General features: G+C 45.9%; 1 protein-coding gene across 3 annotated transcripts in view; it reads right to left on the bottom strand.

The window, feature by feature from the left end:
* Positions 1-17981, bottom strand: part of Cracd (capping protein inhibiting regulator of actin dynamics) — a 28178-nt gene extending 10197 nt beyond the window's left edge. The window contains exons 1-6 of one of the 3 annotated variants that reach the window (XM_076864998.2): positions 17862-17981; positions 10149-10313; positions 7745-7813; positions 5217-5399; positions 3346-3790; positions 1006-3252 (exon numbers count right to left, since the gene is read on the bottom strand). In XM_076864998.2, coding sequence (XP_076721113.2) covers positions 1006-3252; positions 3346-3790; positions 5217-5399; positions 7745-7813; positions 10149-10313; positions 17862-17981 — 3229 coding nt within the window. Of the gene's footprint in view, positions 1-1005; positions 3791-5216; positions 5400-7744; positions 7814-10148; positions 10314-17861 lie in introns of all 3 variants that reach the window. The other 2 variants (XM_076864996.2, XM_076864997.2) reach the window with 2 other exon arrangements.
* Positions 17982-20843: the final 2862 nt, after the last annotated feature.

Below are 20843 nucleotides of genomic sequence, written 5' to 3'. Positions count from 1 at the left end.
GTTTTTCCCCCTGAATCAAGAAAAATTCAATTGGCAGATATTGACAGCCCAAAATCTGAATGCTGGGCAATAATAGTTTTGGTGAGAAAATTACAATAATTGAAGGATCATGTCTAAAAGAAAGAAGCAAGCATGAGCTTTCTTTCTTCAGGGAGAGAGAAAGTGAGCAACAGAACAGGCCAAGCCTTGAGAGGGAATCTGCAGATGCCAGAAAAGTAACACACAAAAGCTAATGTCAAAACTAAAAATGGACCCATCATTCAGCAGGACAGAAATCATTAGGGAGAAACAGTCTAGAAGCTGCTGCTCAACATGTGCATTCAGAAAAACAAGCTAGGTAAGTGGATAATTTAAAAAGGATGTTAGGAGTTGGTTGCTGTGGAGCATGCCTGTAATGTCAGCTACTCAGGAGGCTGAGACAGGAAGTTTGCAAGTTCAAGGCCAACCCTGGCAATTTAGAAAGCCCCTGTCTCAAAATAAAAAAGGATGTAGTTCAGAGAAAAAAGAAAAACTATACATATGTAGAAAGAGAAAGAAAAGAATCATCATGGTTGGCCAGAAGTAAAGGGTGCCCTGAAATTTCTTTATAGGAGGACTTCACAATGGCAAGACTTTGGGGAGGATGTGAGGCTGCATTTGCAGGGCATTTTACATAAAATTAAGTGAAAGCTGAGCATTCACAGAGGGGACCCATAGACAGGATGGGATGTCTGAAGCCCCTAACCTCCCACCTCAGTGCAGCTACTGCCCAGAGGCCAAGCACAGACACTGGTCCGGGAAACTAGTTTTTTTTTTTTTTTCCATCACTGCACATCTCCCTTAGAATGATTAATGACATCTTTGTTAATTAGGACTATATTTCATATCAAATAACAAGGATCTCACTATGACTATGAGTGAGTGTCCTTTGAGAATGATGTCAGTCACTGGATACCCCAGCCAGCATTTGAGGCTCTTGCATATATGAGCTGGACAGAGACCAAGGCTCCACCTTACAATACCTACCTTTCCTCCCCACCTCAGGCGTTTGGGAAGGTCTCTCTAGCAGAGTGGTAGACAGAGGTGGGGAAGAAGGTTTCTTCTCCAGCACCTCTTCCTCATCCTCTTCCCTCTTCTGCCCCTTCCTTTCCTCTGGGGGTGGTGGTGATGGTGGCTGGGTACCACTGCTCTCCTGGCCCTCCTGGCCCTGCTGGCCCTCCCTAGACAGCTCGCTGGGCTCAGAGTCTGGCTTCCCAGCTCTGCGAGCCAGCAGCTCTACCAGGTAGGGCCTGCTTAGTTTGGAGAGCGGGGATGGCGGCGGGGTCTGGCTGGCAGGCTTGGGAGCCAGTGCTGGTTTCTGCCCTAATGGCATCTTGTTTGCTCCCTTGTCGTGCTCTGGAGCTGGGGCCTGGCTGCTGGACGGTGGGGGTCCCGGCTGGGCTGCAGGAGGAGAGTGGCTGGAAGGGATTTCAGCAGAGTCCCTTCGAGGGGCTAGGACTTGTTTCCTTTCCTGGGGGAGGGATGGGCCAGGCTTGGGGGCCACGCCCTCTGTCTCTTTGTCTGCATTGGCGCTGGCCCCGGCAGGAGGCCCCCCATCGCCACTGTCACTCGTGCTGCTGTGCCTCTTTTTCTTCTTTTGTTCCGCTTGTTGGTCGCAGTGGAAGCGCAAGGAATAGTTGGTCCTTCTCAGCTTTATTCCAAAAGGTGAGGCTTTTTCCTCTGCACCGGGCATCCCGGGGTCTGGCTTTGCTACACCACTTGTGGCCTCGCTGTGCGCAGTGCTCGTGGATTCCGTGTGGACTCCTTTCGGGGAAGGCAGGCTTGGAACAAGGAAAGATGGAAGGTCTTTGGCAAATTTGCACCCCTCTGTGGTGTCTGCTGGCTCGTGGCGCACCTCTGGCTTCTCTGGACCCTTCCGGGGCTCCTGGGTACTAGCAGGCGAGGGCGGGGGCGCTGTCTCTTCGCCGGGCCCGGGTCTTTTTCTAATGCTCTCTGCCTCCGGATTCTGTTTGGAGGCCTCGGTGCCACCGTCTGCGAATTTCTGCCAGGCGGGCATTATGGAGAACTTGGCGTTCACGGGCGGGGTCTTGCGGAGGTTCCCGCGGGAGTCAGATCGGGCCCTGGGAGTGGGCTCCTCCGCTGGCCTCGCCTGCTCTCTGTCGCCGCGCGGCTCGCTCTCCGCGTTCTTCAGGATCCTGGACCGAATGGAGGCCCACTCGGCCAGTGCGGTCACACTGCTTTGCGACTCCTGCGGAGGCCTGGCTTTCCCGCCGCCTCCCCGGGGCTCGCCCGGGGCGCGGACGGGCTGCTCCACTGTAGGGACGTCCACGTGCCTCTTCTCTTCCGACAGGCCCAGAAGGGACTTGCAGGCCGTGTCCTTGATCTGGTTCAGGTTGACGGCGGGGCCGCAGAGCTGAGCTCCGGTGACCAGGATGGCGGTATGGGGGATGCTCAGGGTGGAGGGCAGGGCGTGCGAGGCCGCGCTGGCTCTGGGGGCCTTGGGTTCCTGCGCAGCAGGGCTGGGTCCCGCGTCCTTGGCGGGGGTCACGGGGGTCAGGTTGACCTTGGGGAAGAGAATCTGTCTCCCTCCGGAGGACACCTGGAACGTGTAGGGCCTCGGCATGGTCTGCCTCTCATCCACCTCCTGCCACCTGAGCTCCTCCACCTTTCTCTCCTTTTCTGGAGTGGAGGCTTCGTTCTTCTCCCCCAGGGGCAGCGCTTCTTCCTTCTGCTCCTCTTGCTGCTGGGGAGGGTCCATTTTGACTGATTCTCTCCGGTCCTCCACGACGCGATCATCATCGACGCGATGATCATCCTCGCCAAAGTCGCCCCTCTTCCCAGGCTGCTCAGTTGCTGGCCCCGCGTCCTGCTTCTGCTCTTGCTCGGAGCTTTCTCGTTGCCTTCTGAGTTCCAGGTCTTCTCCATCTTCTGGCTTCTCCTCAAAGCCATTCTGCAGGGCGTTCCGCGGGCCTCTGCGGGCCTCTGCCTGTGGCTGCCTCTCTTCCTCCGGACTCTGTGGCCTCTGTGGCGTATCCCCAAGCTCCTTCGGGGCCTCCTGTGGCCCAGGAGCCTCCATTTCCTCCTGCTGTATCAGCTCTTGCCTTCGCTTCTCTTCCTCTTGCTGCTGTCTGAGCTCCTCCAGTCGTTTCCTTTCCTCCTGCTCCCGCCTTCTCTGGGCCTCCAGCTCCTCCCGCTGCCTCTGCTCCTCCAGCCTTCTGGCCTCCTCCTCCTGCCGCTGTGCCTCCAGCCTTTGGAGTTCCTTCAACTCCTTTTCTTCTTCCTGCCGCTGCCTCTCGGCTTCACGCTGCCTCTCGGCCACGCGCTGCCTCAGCTCTTCCACCCGCTGGGCCTCTTCCTGCAGGGGACTCCGTTCCTCAGCCTCCAGGTGCTCTGCGTCCTCGGGCTCCCTCTGCTCTTGTTCTCGGCAACCTTGCTCTTCTGGGCCCCGCTGCAGCCCTTCCCCAGGCCCCCTTTCCTTTTCCGTTTCTAGCTGGAGTTCCTCCTCTTCGCCCCCCTCTTCATGGCCCTCCTCCTCCTCCAAGAGCTCCTGCCTTCTGCTCTCTTCCCACAGCCTCCTCTCCAGGGCCTGCTGCCTCTGCTCCTCCAGGCGTCTCTTCTCTGCTGCTTCTGCCTTTTGCCTCTTGCACTTGGCCTCTAGTTCTCGCCAGTAGTCTTCTTGGTGTCTTTTCTCTTCCTCAGAATCCAGCGGCTCCGGTTCCTCTTCAAGCCACATATGCTTGACTTCTCCTGGGTGTCCGTTTTGGTCCAGGGAAGGCTGCCTGTCAAGGCCACCCGGTTCATTTTGTCGATCCTAACAGGGGGAAGGGAAATAGAATTAGTCTTTCACTTTTCTCGCAGAAAACCCTTTTCTTCCTATTCACAATGCAGGCGGCCCTGTCAGTCTCAAAAGGGACAGGTGTTCAGTCTCCCCTTATCCAAGGTTTTGCTTCCCATGATTTCAGTTACCTGCCCTTAACCAAACATTAAATGGAAGTTCCTGGAATAATTTACACATTTTAAATAACACACACTCACACACATACTCTCTCTCTCTCTCTCTCTCTCTTAATTCCTTTCAAATGAAGACTTACTGCCACTGCTGTCTAGGCTGGACTTGAATTTATAAATCCTCCTGCCTCAGCCTCCCCAGCAGCTGGGATTGCAGGTGTAAGCCTCTGTGTCCAACACTAACTTGTATTACAGTAAATTGTTATAATTGTTGTTAATCTCTTACCTAATTTATATATTAATTTCTTGCCTAATTTATAAACTTTATAATAGGGATGTATAAGAAAGAACATGGCCTATGTAGTATCCAGAACTAGTCGAGGCTTCAGGCCTCCATTAGGAATCTTGGAAGTTTCCTCTGTGGATAGAAGGAATAGTGTGAAGGTGAAATCAGGCAAGGGTCACACCAAGCAAGAGTAAACTGTGGGAGAGAAAAACTTCCTCTTTATGGTTTACCCTCTAGCCCTTCTGTCATTTCCAAATTCCTTTTTCTTAATATAAATGGACACCAGGAAAATAGATAGCCCAAAAGTAGGAAGATGGGGACTGGGGATGCGGCTCAAGTGGTAGCACGCTCGCCTAGCATGCGTAAGGCACTGGGTTCGATTCTCAGCACAACATAAAAGTAAAATAAAAGATTTTTTTTTTAAAACTAAAAAATAAACATTTTTAAAAAAGTAGGAAGATGAACAAAGAAAGAGATTTGGGTCAGGCATGTGGTGCTTGCCTATAATTCCAGCTACTTGGGAGGTTAAGGTGGAGCAATGGCAAGTCTGAGGCTCAGTCTGGGCAATTTCATGAAATTTGTCTCACAATAAAAAATAAAAAAAGGGCAGGGGATGTAGTGCAGTGGTAGAGCACCCCTGAATTCAATCCCTAGTATCTGCCTTCCCCAACATATACACACAAAAAGAATAAGAGAGATTTGAACTTCATTAATGTCCCCTGAAGCCCAGTGCTTAGAAGTCTACCCTAGTCAGACTAAAGGCCTTTTGGCTAGAAAGGCAAGCCCTCCACCCATGACCTCCCCCTCCGAGGTCCACCAGCCTCATCTCAGAAAGGGCAGTGGAGACAGACCTGCAGATTCCCACATGCAGGTACACTCAAGTTCCCAATGTGCAGAGACCTAGATCCTTCTAGGGCTCCACCCCAACACCAACGCACTTGGCAGAATTAGTGCCCAGCAAGCAAGGGCACCTGTCAGGTCAGCCAGGACACGCTCTACGCACCCCGGCAAGCCGCCTGTGCTTCTTTGACACCCTCTGGTTTTTTGGCTTAACAGACAGTTTGTGCTTGGCAGCACTGTTGTCCAGGCGAGCGATGGCCAGGGGGATGGCATCGAGGTTGACACTTTCAATGGTGCCAGCAGAAGAGAAGTGTCTTTTTGGCCGAGATGGTTTAACTGGAGCAACCTACAGCACAGATTAAGATATAAGGTCAGTCTGGATCAGAATGCCTTGCAGGGAATCCAACGACAGTAGAGTTCTATCCTGTGTCTGCCCAGCTTGGCCCAGGAAACACTGGCAAGCAGGAGGGCTGGGGTACAGTGAAATGAGCCCTAGTTTTGGAATCAAAGGACGGGATGATATTTGTTCTGCCAACGGTGAATGTATTCACTAGTGAGGGTCATTTAATCTTTATATGACTAATTTTCCTACTCTGATTGATATGGGTTATAGTAAATGGAGAGCCAAAGCACCTGCAGCCTATTTTTGGTAAACAGAATTTTACTGGTCCACAGCCATGCCCACTGTCTTTGACTGCTTTTGTGCTACAAAGGACAGCACAAAGGAGAGTCATGCTGTGTGGCTAATGTCACAAGCCTAAAATGATTAGTGGTTGCTGGTTCCTGGTCAAGATCACCTCTGTGCTAAGGACTCTTTAACTCTCAGACACTGTGTACATGCTCAACTTCTATGTAGGATTTCAGTCCCTTCAAGGCAGGAAGGAATCTTTTTCATCTCTGTCTCAGTCCTTTTTCTGCTCAAGCAGAAAATCTCATTTGGTAAGTGATCAGTACATACTTGTTCAAGGAATGAAGGCAAAGTAAAGTATAATGTTCCCATCTAGGACTTGGCAAAAATGTTTTGACATAATCATTCCAAAGTCACAGAGTACTGAGTGTACCAAAAAGCTAAAAGAAAAAGGGCCCTAAATTAGGTATGGTGGTCCATGCCCATATTCCCATGTTCAAGGCCAGTCTCAGCAATTTAGCAAGGCCCTAAGCAACTTAGCAAGACTCTTGTCTCAAAATAAAAAATAAAAAGGACCAGGCTCAATGTAGCTCAATGGTAAAGTGCCTCTGGGCTCAAAACCCAGTTCCAAATAAAGAAATAAATAAAGAAAGTAAAAGGTTTCTGGTGGAAAAAAAAAAGTGGTGAAAATGTGCCTCTTGGGCAGGTGCAATTCCTCAAAGGATGAACTACAGAACAGACTGCAGTTCTGGAATACAAATGCAATCACTAAAAAAAACCACTGTCTCAGATTACACATTTAGAAAGATCCGAGCTGCCGTGGCACCTGAACAAGAAGCCACACTAAATGAGAAGGTAGGAAGCCAGGCCTGTAACTGCAGAGAATGTAGATGGTGAGAAAGGGACTCCCAGGTACACAATGCCAACTTGCAGCAGCAGGTGCTCACAGCCCCATCTGCCCACAGTCGGCAGTTTGCACACACAAGGGCAGCCCTGGATTGGAAGGGACAGGGTTCATGTGTTTGTGCTTGTGCTGGCAGTGCAGAGTCGATGAGGTTTAGCTGAAGGGCCTGCTTTTTGCAATTACCCTCCATATTTATGCACAAAAGATAAAAGACCAAGCTAGCACCAGGAGCAAAATGGAAGCCCAGAGCATTATAAATTTATGACTAGAAGTACTGAAAAATAATTCCAGTACTTTGGCCTTTTAGCTTTCATTTATTTATGGCTATCTTTTTTATAATAGGTATCAAATTCTGAGCTATTGTTGAGAAGAGACAAATTAAACATTTATTTCCATCCCCTATGAGATGCACAAGGAAAAGGAGTCAGAGCCAAAGTGACAGATTGAAGACAGAGATAAGCACTTGGAGTTGAGATTGAAGTGCCATGCTCTGTATCTAGTTATCCCAGCTGGGCTTCGTCATTGTCTTGGTGGTGGCACCGTCTTGAGCCATTTCTTTTATGGGAACAGACCTGCTCAGGGTTCCACCTGCCAGATCTTAGGAAGTGGCCTGGTTCCCTGTGCAGGTGAAAAGTCCTTGTCAGAGCAGATCCGCTCCTACAGAAAGGTGCTCAGGAAAACGGTTCTAGACTCCCTAGACTCCTGTAGGTAAAGCTCTAAGTTTAAAAGAGACACCAAAACATTTAAAAAATATTATGTAAAAGTAGAGAAAGGACAAGGTCGGCTCTTTTGTTTCTCACATCTCTAAGAGGACCGTTCCTTTCAGACTTGGGTATCTCCACCTATTATAGAATAGCTTTTTCAACAGATTAACAGTGTCTTGAAGGATGTGATACATTTAGAAAGACGACCAACTTGTAAGACCCCAGAGCATGCTGGGAGTGTGGCTATTTTTCAGAGCAGGGTTCAGTTCCAGCAGTTGCATTGCCATGGAAACAGATGCACCAGCCTCTACCACTAGTTGCATGTTGAAGAAATTTAAAGTAACATCCGAAGGTGACATTTAGGAATGGAAAATGAAGCAGTGTATTTGGGGGGTAGGAAGGAAAAATGGAAGTTCAAGTAAGGAAGCTCAACAAATAATTTCAAGTCCAATTACCTTCTCTTCCATCTCACTTCCAGCTCCAGGGAGATTCAGAGGACTCGGAGAACTTGGCGTATCACTGGACTGGAACAGTAGAGAGAGCGCTCAAGTCAAACGCAGGAACAGGAAGTTCTGGGCAAATTACTGGACACTGGCTGGGGCCTGGGCAGGGCTGCCTCCTCCCACACAGGGGTCAGCTGGCCTCAAAGAACCAGCAGGAGGCACGGTGAGGACTTTGCTGACAAGGACTACCTGAGGCGCAGAGGGGCCACCATCCTCTTCCCGAGTTCAATGCACTCCCACCTGGGTAGTCCCCACCTCAGCTGAGTGTTTCTGTCCACTGGCTGAGAGAAGCCCTGGGCGGCTCATCAGCCACCTTACCTGGGAAACGGAGCTGCGTTACACACATGGCCTCCAACCTTGGAGCTCTCGCCTTTGCTGGCTCTCTTCCCCCCTTCACCTGTCAGATCTCTCCCCTCTAAGCAAGGATGCAAAGGGCAGGGCTGAGAAGGTGAAAGCCCAGGGAGGGGAACAAAACCACAGAAGGGAAGGAGAAGGGAAAGGCTGAAGGCTCACACCCCGCGACCTAGGCACCCTCTGAGAGCACCCCAGTAGGTCGTCTGCATGTTTCAGACTAGTAGACCTGCTATGTCTTGTGCTGCTATTTTATACAAAAGGATTCGATCTTCCTTTCCAGTTTGCCGTACCTAAGTCCATTCTTCACATCACACTTAGGAAAATCTTTAGAAAACACAAACCTGATGAAAACACTACTCTGCTTAACATTACTCAGAGGTTTCCTATTGCCTTCAAAACAGAATTCACCATTTCCCCATAGTCTACGCCACCTGGCGTCACCACCTCCTCCCTTCTATCCCAGTTGGTTCATACTGGCCTGCTTCCTCGTCCTCTTTTGGGGATGACTTCTTTTGGCCTGTCCTGGGCCTCTCTGTGCTGGGATAGTTTTCCATCTATCATTGCCAGGTCTGCTCTCAACTTCATATGCAGAGATGTATCCTGTCCCTCACCAAGTTATTCACTTTTGCGTTACTCTGTTTATTTTCTGTGTGACCAACACTTTTCCCGGTCTGAAATGATTATATTTATCCATTTGTTGACTTGTGTGACTCCCTTCTCATTAGGGTATAAACTACTTAGAAGCAGCTCCCAGGCAAATCTTGCCCATCTCTGTAACACCCACATCTAAGACAAGGTTTGCTGAACAAAGATCCTTTCTTCTTCTAAGGCCACGGCACCTTGCACTTATGAGGTCATTGATAATAGAAGAAGCTGCTTCAGTCCTTACAAAATCTCTGCCTCAAGGTGGTGGCTGCTGCTGTGACCCTGGCATTGGAGAGGCTGGGAGAGCAATCTCAGACCTACTGCAAGGGAAGGATCCATCTCTGCTTCATCCACCACCCCAAAGGGTGTCAACATGTGAGTGCCGGGGGTCATCAGGGCCAGGCAAAGATGGACAATGGGGTGGACCAGCCTTCACTTCCCTTCCTTGCTTTCCTGTGCAAATCACTTGCATCTTTCTTAATATTCTCATCATATATTAGCTGATAAAAGGCATGATTTCTTCTGAGATGCCCATTTTAATAACATCTGCCACAACTTCATGTTCCTTGATAAACAGAACTGAAAAAAAATGCTTTTTCCTTTTTTAAAAAATATATGAAGTCCCATCTTTCATTTAAGAATTTCAAATTCTGGTTACTGGTAGGACTTTTGCTTCTTTTTCCATAAGTTTTTTAAGGACATCCTTTTTGCTGGTGGAAAACTCTCAATTCAGGACATGCTCAAAGCATTACCTTAAAGTGTCAACAGACCAAATTTAGATAAGTCAGCACTGGAATATGACTTTCTACACTAGGGTGACTTCAAGCTGGCCTGTTGGATGGATTCTAGCTCACTAAACCCCTATAGTTTTCTTTTTTCATTTCCCTTTAAATCACCCTAACCTGACAAGTCATTATACAGTGCACCTAAGCAGGCACTAGCTAAGATCTTGGGGACACCCAGATGGGTGAGACCCACTTTATCCTCAAGAAAGTCAGTGTTTTGAGGTGGATGTTTTGAGACTAGTTCCATGGACAGACATGGATGGGAGATATGGGTGAGGAAACAGTGGTGACACAGCAAACGCAGAGAGAAAATACACTCAGAAGTGAGGCCAGGAGAGTGTTCCCAGAAGAGGTGGGCCCAACCTGAGTCTTGAAGGGTACTTGGAAGGCACTAGAAAGAGACCTCACGGGCACCAGGAAGTACCCTCCACCCCTGAGTTACTTCTCAGAGAAGCTTCTCCCATCTTGTTCTCCCCACTGCAGACTGCAGGGTCACGAGGAGCCTGTGTTCACTGCCTAAAGTCCTGCGAATGGCTTAGGAGCCATCAAGTCATTCCCCAGCAGAGACTTACTTTGTTCTCAGCGTCTGAGAGGATGATGTCCTGCTGAGCCACAATTTCCATGGGACTGGCCAGGAACAGGTCCTCTTCTGAGCTGGCCTCTCCACTGCCTGCCTTCTTCATGGGAATGGCATTGGGTGGCCGCTGCCCAAACTTGATATTCTTGCCCAATTGTCGCTGGAGAGGAACAAAAGAAAGACATTCTGAAGCGGTGAAGCAGTCCCAAAAACCACAACCAGGTTCTCCAGCATATCTAGGAAGCGCTGAGGCATACGCCTGAGCCCAGCTGCTTCCTAGACCCACTGCCATGCCAGGGAACCACAGGCAGTCCTAGAGAGCATGCGTGTCTTCCAGTCCCTCTGACTTTCCCATCTTCAAACCGGGTCTTTTTTCATCCAGCCACCTCTTTCATGGAAATGCCAACATTTTTCTAGGGTACAGGCACCATATTTCTGAACCAAACGTTGAAATATGTTTTTTGATTTTGGACTTGTCTATAAATCTAGGAAGTCTTTTTTAAAAGTACAAAAACTGTGCAGAAAACAGTTACATGAAATGTAGAAACTTCTGGGGGAAATGAAAACTCTTAAAGCAGGTACAACTTGGGAACTTTCTGGCCTCTTCTGGACACGTTCCCTGTGAAAATCATTCTTCCACCATCTTCACCTCTGGCACCCAGCTTGCAACCCCACGCCAGACCTCATGCTTAGGTCATGGTGGGTCACAGCCACGGTGAAGAAGGTCCCTGGGCCAGCAGGTCTTTCCCTGATCAATGTCGAGAGCATATAAGGGATGGGAACGGTCCAGACTTCTTTGCCTTGGAGTATTTACACATCACGAAATAGGAGAGAGACCAAGACTGAAGGAACCAGGAGGAGAAAAAGGTCAAGGAGGGGTGGACCACTAGTAGTTACAAGGAGAAGGGAAGACAAATTGTATTTGGAATTAGACAAGGGCCAGCTTAGAAAAGAAAAGAAAAAAAAGTCTCTAGATGTTTCCCAGTGTCCCTGGGGTAGGGGGTAAAATAGCCCCCAGCTGAGAACCACTGCTCTAGATAGTAGGTTCTTGAGTTTCACAATCCTTATATGCCTCAAAAAAAAAATTTCTCTGATATTTATCTTTAATCTGGCTAATGTTTAATCTCACAGACCAGCAAAGAACCTTAGTAATCACCTATTGAAAACTCTTCACTTAATTAATAAATAAGTAAGTAAGTAAATAAATAAATAAATGCCAGATGTCCCACAGGGAGAGGCAACTGGCCCAAACTTATGGGAAGAGTAAGTAGCCCCAAAGGAATCAGAACCCGAGTCTTCTTAAATCACATTAAGGTTATTTTCATTGCACTTCATCAGCCCTCATAAATTTGACAATGTCCTTCCTGCTTGCAGGGGCAGTTATATAAAGAGATGATGCAGCATTTAAAATATTTGTCTGAAGTTCCCTTGAGGGAATTGCCCTCTCTCCCTTAGAAGTCAATGGTACCAAATCCACCCACGTTCACCCAGCGCCCCCACCCCCAGCCTCGCCTAGTGAGCAGGAACACACAGACAGAGACGGGCCCCAGCCTCCCCTCCCCGCGCACCCAAGGAACCCCCCGCATGCCCAGGCAGGAGCGGCAAGGCAAGGGTGGGGATCTGGCCCGCAGGTGTTTCAGCCTGAGCAGGGCTCCCCAGCTCCAAGGGGAAGGAGCACACATCAAAAGCCTTGTGTTCAGCCAGGGACGGGCAGCTTCAGCAGCCTGAAGGGGTTGCAGGGAGGAGAAGGTTGAAAAAAAGGTGTTTTCCAAAAACAAGCCCAGCAGGAAACAGCAGTTAGTGTCTACCCTAAGCAGGTCAGTAAGCAGGCACGTGAGGATAGCGATGGAGTCAGACAAGAGGACAGGGGGTTGCAAAGCCAGCGGCCAGCTGGGTTCTGCTGCCCAGGGGCAGAAGACTGGGGCAGGTTCCTGTGTCCTCCCAGGCTGGCCTTCCTATTAGTGTTGGCTAAGAGCTAGGGGCTGTCCTAAACCCTGTGACCCTGGACACCTCCTGTGAGCAGGGTCTGCTGATTGCCAATGCTCCCAATTACTGAGATGCACGTGTTTCTTTGTTTAATTGACATATACTAATTATATGCTTTTATGGAGTGTGATACTTTAATATATGTATACAGGGTATGATGATTAGGTCAGGGTAGCTGGCATATCCATGACCTCAAACACTTATGCTTTCTTTGTGCTAAGAACAAAGTTCTGTTTTCTAGCTACTTTGAAATACACAATAAATTGTTAACTAATATTTCAATACATGAATACAATGTATAATCAGGATAATTGATATATGCATCATCTCAAAAATTTATCATTTCTTTGTTAGGAATATTCAAAATTCCCTTTTCTAGCTATTTTGAAACATACAGCAAATGATTGTTAATTCTAGTTACTCTATAGTGTGCTACAAAACACTAGAATTTATTCCTCCTCCTAACAGTAATGTACAAACCAACTGAGGTGAGGTTATTTCTTGTACTTATAATGGAAAGAATAATTCTTTAGTGTAATTCTTGGCCTAATACTCGGATGCCATTTAATTGTGAATAAATATGCTGATATTTTACTTTTTAGAATACTCATGTTGGTCCATTAAGATGCTTATGAGGCAAAAAAAAAAAAATGAGGCAAAATGTAATCACATTCTAGACTGAAATAACTGCAAAGTTGGGATGACTATTGTGGCCACAAAGGGAACAGGAAAGAGAACATGAAAAGAAACAAATAAATGAATAAGAACAGGGATAAGGGGCTGGGGTTGTGGCTCAAAGGTAGAGCGCATGCGTGAGGTACTGGGTTCGATCCTCAGCACCACATAAACATAAAATAAAGATATTGTGTCTACCTATAACTTAAAACAAAACAAAACAAAACAACAACAACAAAAAAAAAAAAACAGGGACCATACAGTACCAGGGGCATGTTCACAAATGAGGTAGAGAATTCAAGAGGCGGGTTGAGGGAAAGGTGCTGGGGACAGAGGAAATGCATAGGGAAGAAGAGAGAGAAGGGCCCAGAGAGAGCTGAAGGCCTTGCTGGCAGTTTCAATAGCTAGGGGGCCTGGGGGACAGAGAGAGAAAAGGAGGAAGGGGAAGAGGACAGGAGGCAATGACTGTGTGTGTGTGTGTGTGTGTGTGTGTGTGTGTGTGTGTGTATGTCAAAAGGTTGATTTCTATCACAGATATGTTCATCCTGGCAAAAGAAAAACACTGCTGTTGCCTTTGGAAATGAAAATGTGCCTCTTGGTACAGGAACAGATTTGAAATCCCCCCAGAGAAAACAGATTCAGGCTAGTGGTTTGGGACCTTGGGGGTGGGGACTGAGAAGCAGGAGAGGAATGGTAGCAGGGATCTGAGTAGGGCTAGTCTCTGTGTCCAGACAAAGGACTGGCCTCACAGACATGTTCTGCAACTGTCAGGCACTAGAGGTCAGGGCAGGACTTAGGGTCCAGGGCTATGGCCATCGATCCTCGCACACCCAGTGACCAGGAGCTCCCACCCACACGTCCTCCCTGCAGTTCCTCCTGCAAAGGTCTCCTTCAGCCTCCTCAAAGGAGACCGGGCAGTTGTGACATTTTGTGAAATGTATTGACAATTAAAAGGTAACTGCCAAAACCTACTGGGCAATCTCAGGTGTCACTTGAATTGAATATTTGGATAAACATGGCTTTTCTGTTACTCTAATTTGTGTGCTACTCATTGTCACGAGACGAACTATGACATCAGTGAGCAGTCATCTCAATAAGATGAGGTGGTCTTAGGTTCAGAGACAAAACTACTGCTCTCCTCACTTTTTTCTTTTTTTAATACCCATGAGCTGTCTTTATACACACTGCAGTTATTACTTGTGTCTATATTGAGTCTATTGCGGGGCTATGAATGGAGTTACTGTTGAGACCAGAATGTGAGCTAAGAGGAGCCATATTTTATTCATTCATATTGGGCCATTTTGTTGTAATATGGAATGCCAGAGAATGACGCTACAGGAATGCACATCCATATTCATGAGGTTTGTTCCTATGGTGAGGAAATGCCAAGCACATCATATTCTGTAGCTCTCTCGTTGCCAGTGTCTAGAATTCCCCAGATTTTTCATGGCCATTCTTCAGACCATAATTGTAAGAGTTAAGCAGAGGAACAATAAAGTTCCTGTCTTCTTGAGCAAACTACAGATACTTCCATTGTTAATGTGAATTTTTTAAAAAAGGAAAGCTTAACAATTTAAAAACAACTGCTCTTTAAAAGTGACTTTAGAAGTGACTAAGTGCACGTGTTTATTCTTTGTGTCCTTGATAGCTGCATTAGTTATCAAAATGCTCAAACGTATGATTTTTGGTATTTTTAAGTGAAATCCAGCTCAGTGGGAGATACTAGCTACTGAGGATGAAGGTTTCCCTCCTATGCCAAACAATCCATGATTCAATATTTCCCTGACAAAATTCTGGTATAATTGTATAAATCACCCACAGGCTTAAAATATGATACCCCTGACTTTTCTCATTGGCTGGGACATAACCTCATAGCCTGGTCTGATCTCAAGGAGGCACTCTCCCAATCCATGTTGCTGGAAAACTGTAAGTAGTGTCAAGGTCATTTAGTCCAAATGCCACAAAGTTTAACACGTATCTAGCCACCTTGCACAACAGCAGGTGAACAATGACTTCCTAAGGTGGGGCAGATTTTAAGAACCAGAAGGGCCCTTCACATTGTCCATCACAGGCTTCCCCCTTATCAAGGTGGGTGAAGTGAGTATCAAAGAGTTTAATGGCTTCTTTACAAGGCCACAGAGCCAGATGGTGGCCAAGGCCTGACACACTTTTTATTTCACCTAATTCCCTCCCTGGTTGACCTTGAACTTGTGATCCTCCTGCCTCAGCCTCCTGAATTGCTGGAACTACAGGCATGTACCACCATGCCTGGCTGTATTATTTTTATACTCAGAAAAAAAATTAGTTTTTCTTTTGAAAGGTTCAATAGTTTGCCACAAAATTTTTAGCAGGTGATAGGCTGGCTTTATTCAGGAAAGGACAAATTAATTTATGCTATATTCAGTTAGTCTGCACTGAGATGCTAACAGCTGCCCATCTACCATGACAGCTCCAGGTGAGATGACTGCTATGGACACTGGAGGGCAGCCTTGCCAAATGCAGAAAGACAAATGCCTTTCTAGGAGTTTCCAAGGGTTTGAGAGCTGGGCAGTTTTTTAAGCTATGGAGAAAAAAAAAAAAATTTTTTTTTTTTTTTAAATGGCATTCCAGTAGAAATCTCATTTCAAAAGAATGTTTTAATATGGTGGCTAATCAGCTCGTCAGGACGTTTACAGTGTTATCCATCCCGTACCTCTCTTTAAAAATAAACATACACATATACACAAAGACAATTCCAGACATGAAACATACATGCCTCTGACACGCTGAACTCTCTCATTCCATGCTGGAGTTTACAAGGGGGCGATCTTTTATGCTGCTTACTAAGCATCAACACCAGCATAATGTTGTCATGGAAAAATGCAAAGCATTCATGCAAGTTAATAAAGTTACTACTATTTCTACGACTTACCAGGAACATACTGCTTAGTCGACTGAAAAATAAAGCATAGTCTTTTGGGGGTGATACAGTCACATCTTAGGTTACTCCAAACTCACATTTGCTATGATCACGGTCCCCATTTCCCTCCTTGAAGAGCAAAAGCCTTTTGTGTTTTCAAAAACATCACTACCAAGCTGAAAGGAAGCTTGTGACTCCATGCAAGCAGAAGCTAAATTAGGCAGACCTTGTATGAGGAGATGTTATCAAAATGAGAGCACTCAAATAATTATTTTGCTTTATTCCCATTTTTCTTCTTGCGTTAAAAGAACGGTCACTTCAGGAAAGTTAGTTATTCGATATTTTATTGATTAAAAAGATCAGATTATTTAAAATCATCCTTATTGGTAACAAATCCTAAGCACTCACATATTTTTCACTAGGTTTCTATATTTTCAATACTGCACAATTGCCTCATGGATTGTCGTGAACATTAAACTGGACAACACCTGTGGAGATGCCTACCATGATGTCTGGCATTTGGTAGCTTCTCCAGAAATACTGTGTTGATGAATCTCAAGTATTGTCCAAAGTAGCAATATTAACATAGGTGACCACAGGTTTCATATTCCATCTCTTTATCAAGAATGTAAATGGCAACTTTATGATATACTAAATATTTTCAGTATTGTCACAACCAGTTTTTGGAGTGGTGGTGGCATGTGGTATGTTACAGAGCACCTATCATTGAAGACAACAGGCTATTGTCTTTTTTCAAGAAATTCTAGAATTCCTTATATTTTACAAATATAGCTATTTCATACCCTGCATTCTGCACATCATTCGTCTTAGAAAAGGAATATGATGAGCCAGGAGTTCAAAACCTATTCGAAATAATATTCTAGAAATCAAAGGACTAGAAGGGGGAGGGTCAGGGTCTTCCCTGGCCATCCCCATTCTCTCTTCTTCTCCAATCTATGGAAAGTGACAACCTGCTTTGCCATCAGTCTATGAACAGTGCAAGAGCACAGCCAGCTAGAACCAGGAGTGGGAGCTGGTTGGGGCACGCTGGGATATGAGGGACAGGCCTGGGCTGGCTCTGCAAGCAGGACTCTGGCCCTGGGCAGCAGTGGCCACAGGCATAAAGATGTAGGCATGCCTGGGTGTGGTTACAGGGTGTTGGCTATTCACCACATGCTACCTTTGGCTGAGTGTGTGTGGAATATGTGACCAAACACAGGTCACAAAATACAAAGCTCATGCTCAGGAGAACAAGAGCAGCTTAAGAAAACAAAAATCTCCTTTTGGGTACAATGCTTTATCGTATCAGTAGCTACTCAGGTCAGCTTTTCCTCTTTTTCCCTCCCCCGTCCCTTATTCATTCACTCATTGTTGTAGACTTACAGACAGATGAGAATCCAGAGCCCTCTGTTCAAAATCTGGGTAGCTTCTCAGTGCTTCCATCTCAGAGAATGCTTGCTTTGGCACTGCTCTTGGGTATTTGGGGGCAAGGGAATTCTATGAAGAACTGGGGCAAACCTACCACCGTGCCCTCAGTGTTTTTGCTCTTCTTGCTTACCCTGGCTTCTCATTATTTTGATGGCATTTGGTAAAGGATCATTGTATTTTCATTGCTAGGGAGTCACTCCCCGAGTCAATTTTTACATAGGAAAACTGCCCCACCCTGCAGCATGAACAGGAGGGAGCCTGTGGTGTTCCTCTAAGAAAAGGTGGCTGGGGGGCCAGATTTACAAACAGCAGAAAGTCTCATTAATCACTATCCAGCAATAGAGACAGACAGTGAACATGTGCTATGTAGATTCCATTGGCAGGAATATGGGTTCATTTGGTTAGGAGATGTTTTTCCCATCCAAGCCCTGCAGATTGTCTTGGGTATTTGTTCTTCTCATGTCCATTTTTTTTTTTTTTTTAAAGGAACAATTTGAGAGAAAAGGGGAGGGCAAGTCGTGCAGGTGGGTATGTTGGTGATGTCTCATAGGAGGCACAGGAAACTTCCAGAGAACTGAGTCAGGTTCAGGAAGGAATCTTACCAGGAGCGACCCTGAACCTCCCAATCCATCACTCAAGGATGAGCTAGGGACTTGTCCACTTCCCTCCACGGCCGGACCCCTCCTCTGGCTCTGACCTTCCAGTCTTAAGCTGTCTTACCTGAAGAGTTTTGACTTTGCCCAGGATGTTGTCCTGTGACATTGCTTGAACTGTCTGCTCACTTTCTGCTCCCCCATCAGGGATAAAAATACTGTCATGGGAAAGCGCCCGAGTTCCCATAGAATAGTTGAAGGACCTGGAATGCAAATCATGTGCTTCATTTATTAGGATGATAAATTTCTTTTGGCAATTCAGTTTTCTGTTCTGACTTGGGGGGACTCCACCCATGTCCTCTGTCTCATTCAGAAATCGCTTCCAGCACTGTGACCCCTCCTGCTGGCGGTCAGCCAAGGGGCTAGATAGATGAAAATGTCCCCCAGGAATGGGAGAACATGGCTCTTACACAATCCTGGTTCAGAGCCATTCAGAGAGAACTCAAAGACTGTTAGTTATTTGTAAAGGATCCAGGGTAGAATTTACAGCAGAACTTTTAAATGGAAGAGCCTTTCCCAGCTGGGCTGTCATATCAGTTTTGTTCCAGGAAATCTTGCCAATCAGCATTTACTAAGGACATGAAGATCTAGAGGCAAGAGTTTCTTTCATATTACAATCAAGTTGGAATAAAGATATGTACATCTAAAGCAAAGGCTTTGGAATAGAACCAGAGTTCCTGATAGGGATAGTCAATGCTTGAGGATTTCAGAGAAGAGAGGAGGAATATGGATGGGGCTTTTATGACAGGCTTCATACATACTGAACACCTGACATGTGGTTAGCACCTGGCTGCTATGGTTTGTACATGATGTGAACCCAAGTGTTCGTGCATTGGAAGCTTGGTTCCCAGTGTGGCAATGTTAAAAGACGGTAAAATCTTTAAGAGGTGGGGGCCTAGGTAATTGAGGCCGCTGCCTTTGGAAGGAAATGATGGTGTTCTCGTGGGACCCTGGTTAGTTCTCACTAGAACTTTACAAAGAGCAAGCCCAGCCCCTCCTTGTGCTCTCAGGCTTCCTGCCTCACCACATGAACTCTCCCTCTTGCACACATCCTGCTATGATGCCGTCCACCATGATGTGATATATCCAGAGATTCTTTGCCAGAGCCAGCACCATGCTGTTTGGACTTTCAGGCTCCACAACTAGGAACTAAATAAATATATATATATTTTTGCTCTTATTTATAAGAATTTATTTTTATAATTCTAAGCAATAAATCTTATTTTTTATAGGTTACCCAGTCTCAGGTATATCATTATAGTAATGGGCAATGGAGCTGGGGGTGTAGCTCAGTGATAGTGTGCTTAGCATGCATGAGGCCCTGGGTTCAATTTCCAACACCCCTCCTTCAAAAAGAAAGGAAGAAAGAAAGAAAAAAAAGAAAAACAAGAAAATGGACTAATACTCAAGCTCTTTAGTGTAAAGGTTGGACTTTGAGGAAGTCCAGACTTCCATCTGACATGAGGTATGAGCACTGTGAAATGCAGGACGAGGAAGCTGCAGAAGCAAACTCCTTACTTGATCTTAGAAACTAACTTGTCTCTGGAAAAGAGCACCTACCAACTCTCCCAGTTCCTCAGGGCAGGGAGAGAGGTTCACCCTCCCTTTGGCAAGACAGCACATTTCCCAATGCCAGGCAACATGGTGGCACTCGGGAAGCAGCAGAGGGCAGTGAGAGCATCACTTCTCCCTCTCCATCCTCAGAAAGGGACCTCAACTGGAGGTTTTCTCAGTGAAGGAGTGCATGAGAATGCAGCCTTCCTGCAGACCCCTCGTGCTAAATTTCGAAGTGCAGTGTGCAGGATCCCTGGGCAGCTGTACTGTTATCTGTTACAGTCTAGACTGAGCTGGGAAGATTGGTTATAAAATTATATCATTTAATTTACCAAATTACGGAAGTATGGCAAAGAGCATTTGAGGTGTGTGACATTAGGCAATAACACCACCAATTAACCAACCAACCAACCAAACAACAAATGAATCAGCCTTCAGTTTGATTTCATTTGTGCATTTGATTTCACTCTGTGCACCGAGGTTTAATTTCATTTTTTTTTAAATTTTTTAATATTTATTTTTTAGTTTTCAGCAGACACAACATCTTTGTTTGTATGTGGTGCTGAGGATCGAACCCGGGCTGCACGCATGCCAGGCGAGGGCGTTACCGCTTGAGCCACATCCCCAGCCCCGGTTTAATTTCATTATCTCATTAAATCCTTATCACCACCATTTTGTTAGAGTTGAAACATACAGTTGTGTGTGCAGTATATACCACTGCCAGGCTAAGTTCCACTCCAGCTTCTAAGTCAATTTTGACTGTGTCATGAAGTTTATCACCCTTGCTTCTATTATTTTTTTCAGGTAGGCTAAGAATTTTTTGCTGCTCTTCTGTGTGAACCCGCAAATGTTCTTTGTTGCCAGTCAGGATCCACTGTTTGCCCATCCCCCAGTTACAGATGATTACATTGAAAACAAGAAAAAAAAATGTTAATAATATTAGTTGTAATAATTATAACAATAGAGGTAGTCACAATGTTAAGAATTAATTCTAGCTAAATTTTTTGGGGCACTTAAGATACCCTTTAAATGTGTTAGCCTATTAGTGTAATATCTAAATCTTTAATGTATAAAATTTAAATCTTGGGTGGTATATACTATAATTAAGTCTATTTTATAAATGGGAAATTAATACTTAACGACAGTAACTTGTCATAAATAAAGGGACTTTCCATATGTGAATCTAACCCTGGCCTCTGTACCCTAAGTCAGCTTGTCTGTTTTAACAGCAATAACCCCATACTATAGCTTCCAAATGAGTCTTGATAGTTTCAATTTTTCAAATTTGATATTTGGGTCTTTTATCCCAAGAAGGCTATTCCTGTCCCTTTGCTTTACTATATAAGTTCTCTCTCTTTCCTATGCTCCTAAGACTATTTTTGTGATGGCATTAGATATATAGATAAATTTTGGGTTAACCAATGTTTTTACAATATTAAATCTTTTAATCCATGAACATGGGCTACCTTTTATTTTTGGAGGGGGCGTACCAAGG

This window comes from Callospermophilus lateralis, chromosome 8 (assembly GCF_048772815.1).
Source record: "Callospermophilus lateralis isolate mCalLat2 chromosome 8, mCalLat2.hap1, whole genome shotgun sequence".
Taxonomy (NCBI): Eukaryota; Metazoa; Chordata; class Mammalia; order Rodentia; family Sciuridae; genus Callospermophilus; species Callospermophilus lateralis.
Note: the sequence above shows the minus strand (reverse complement) of the source record. Positions and strands in the feature narration are given on the sequence as shown.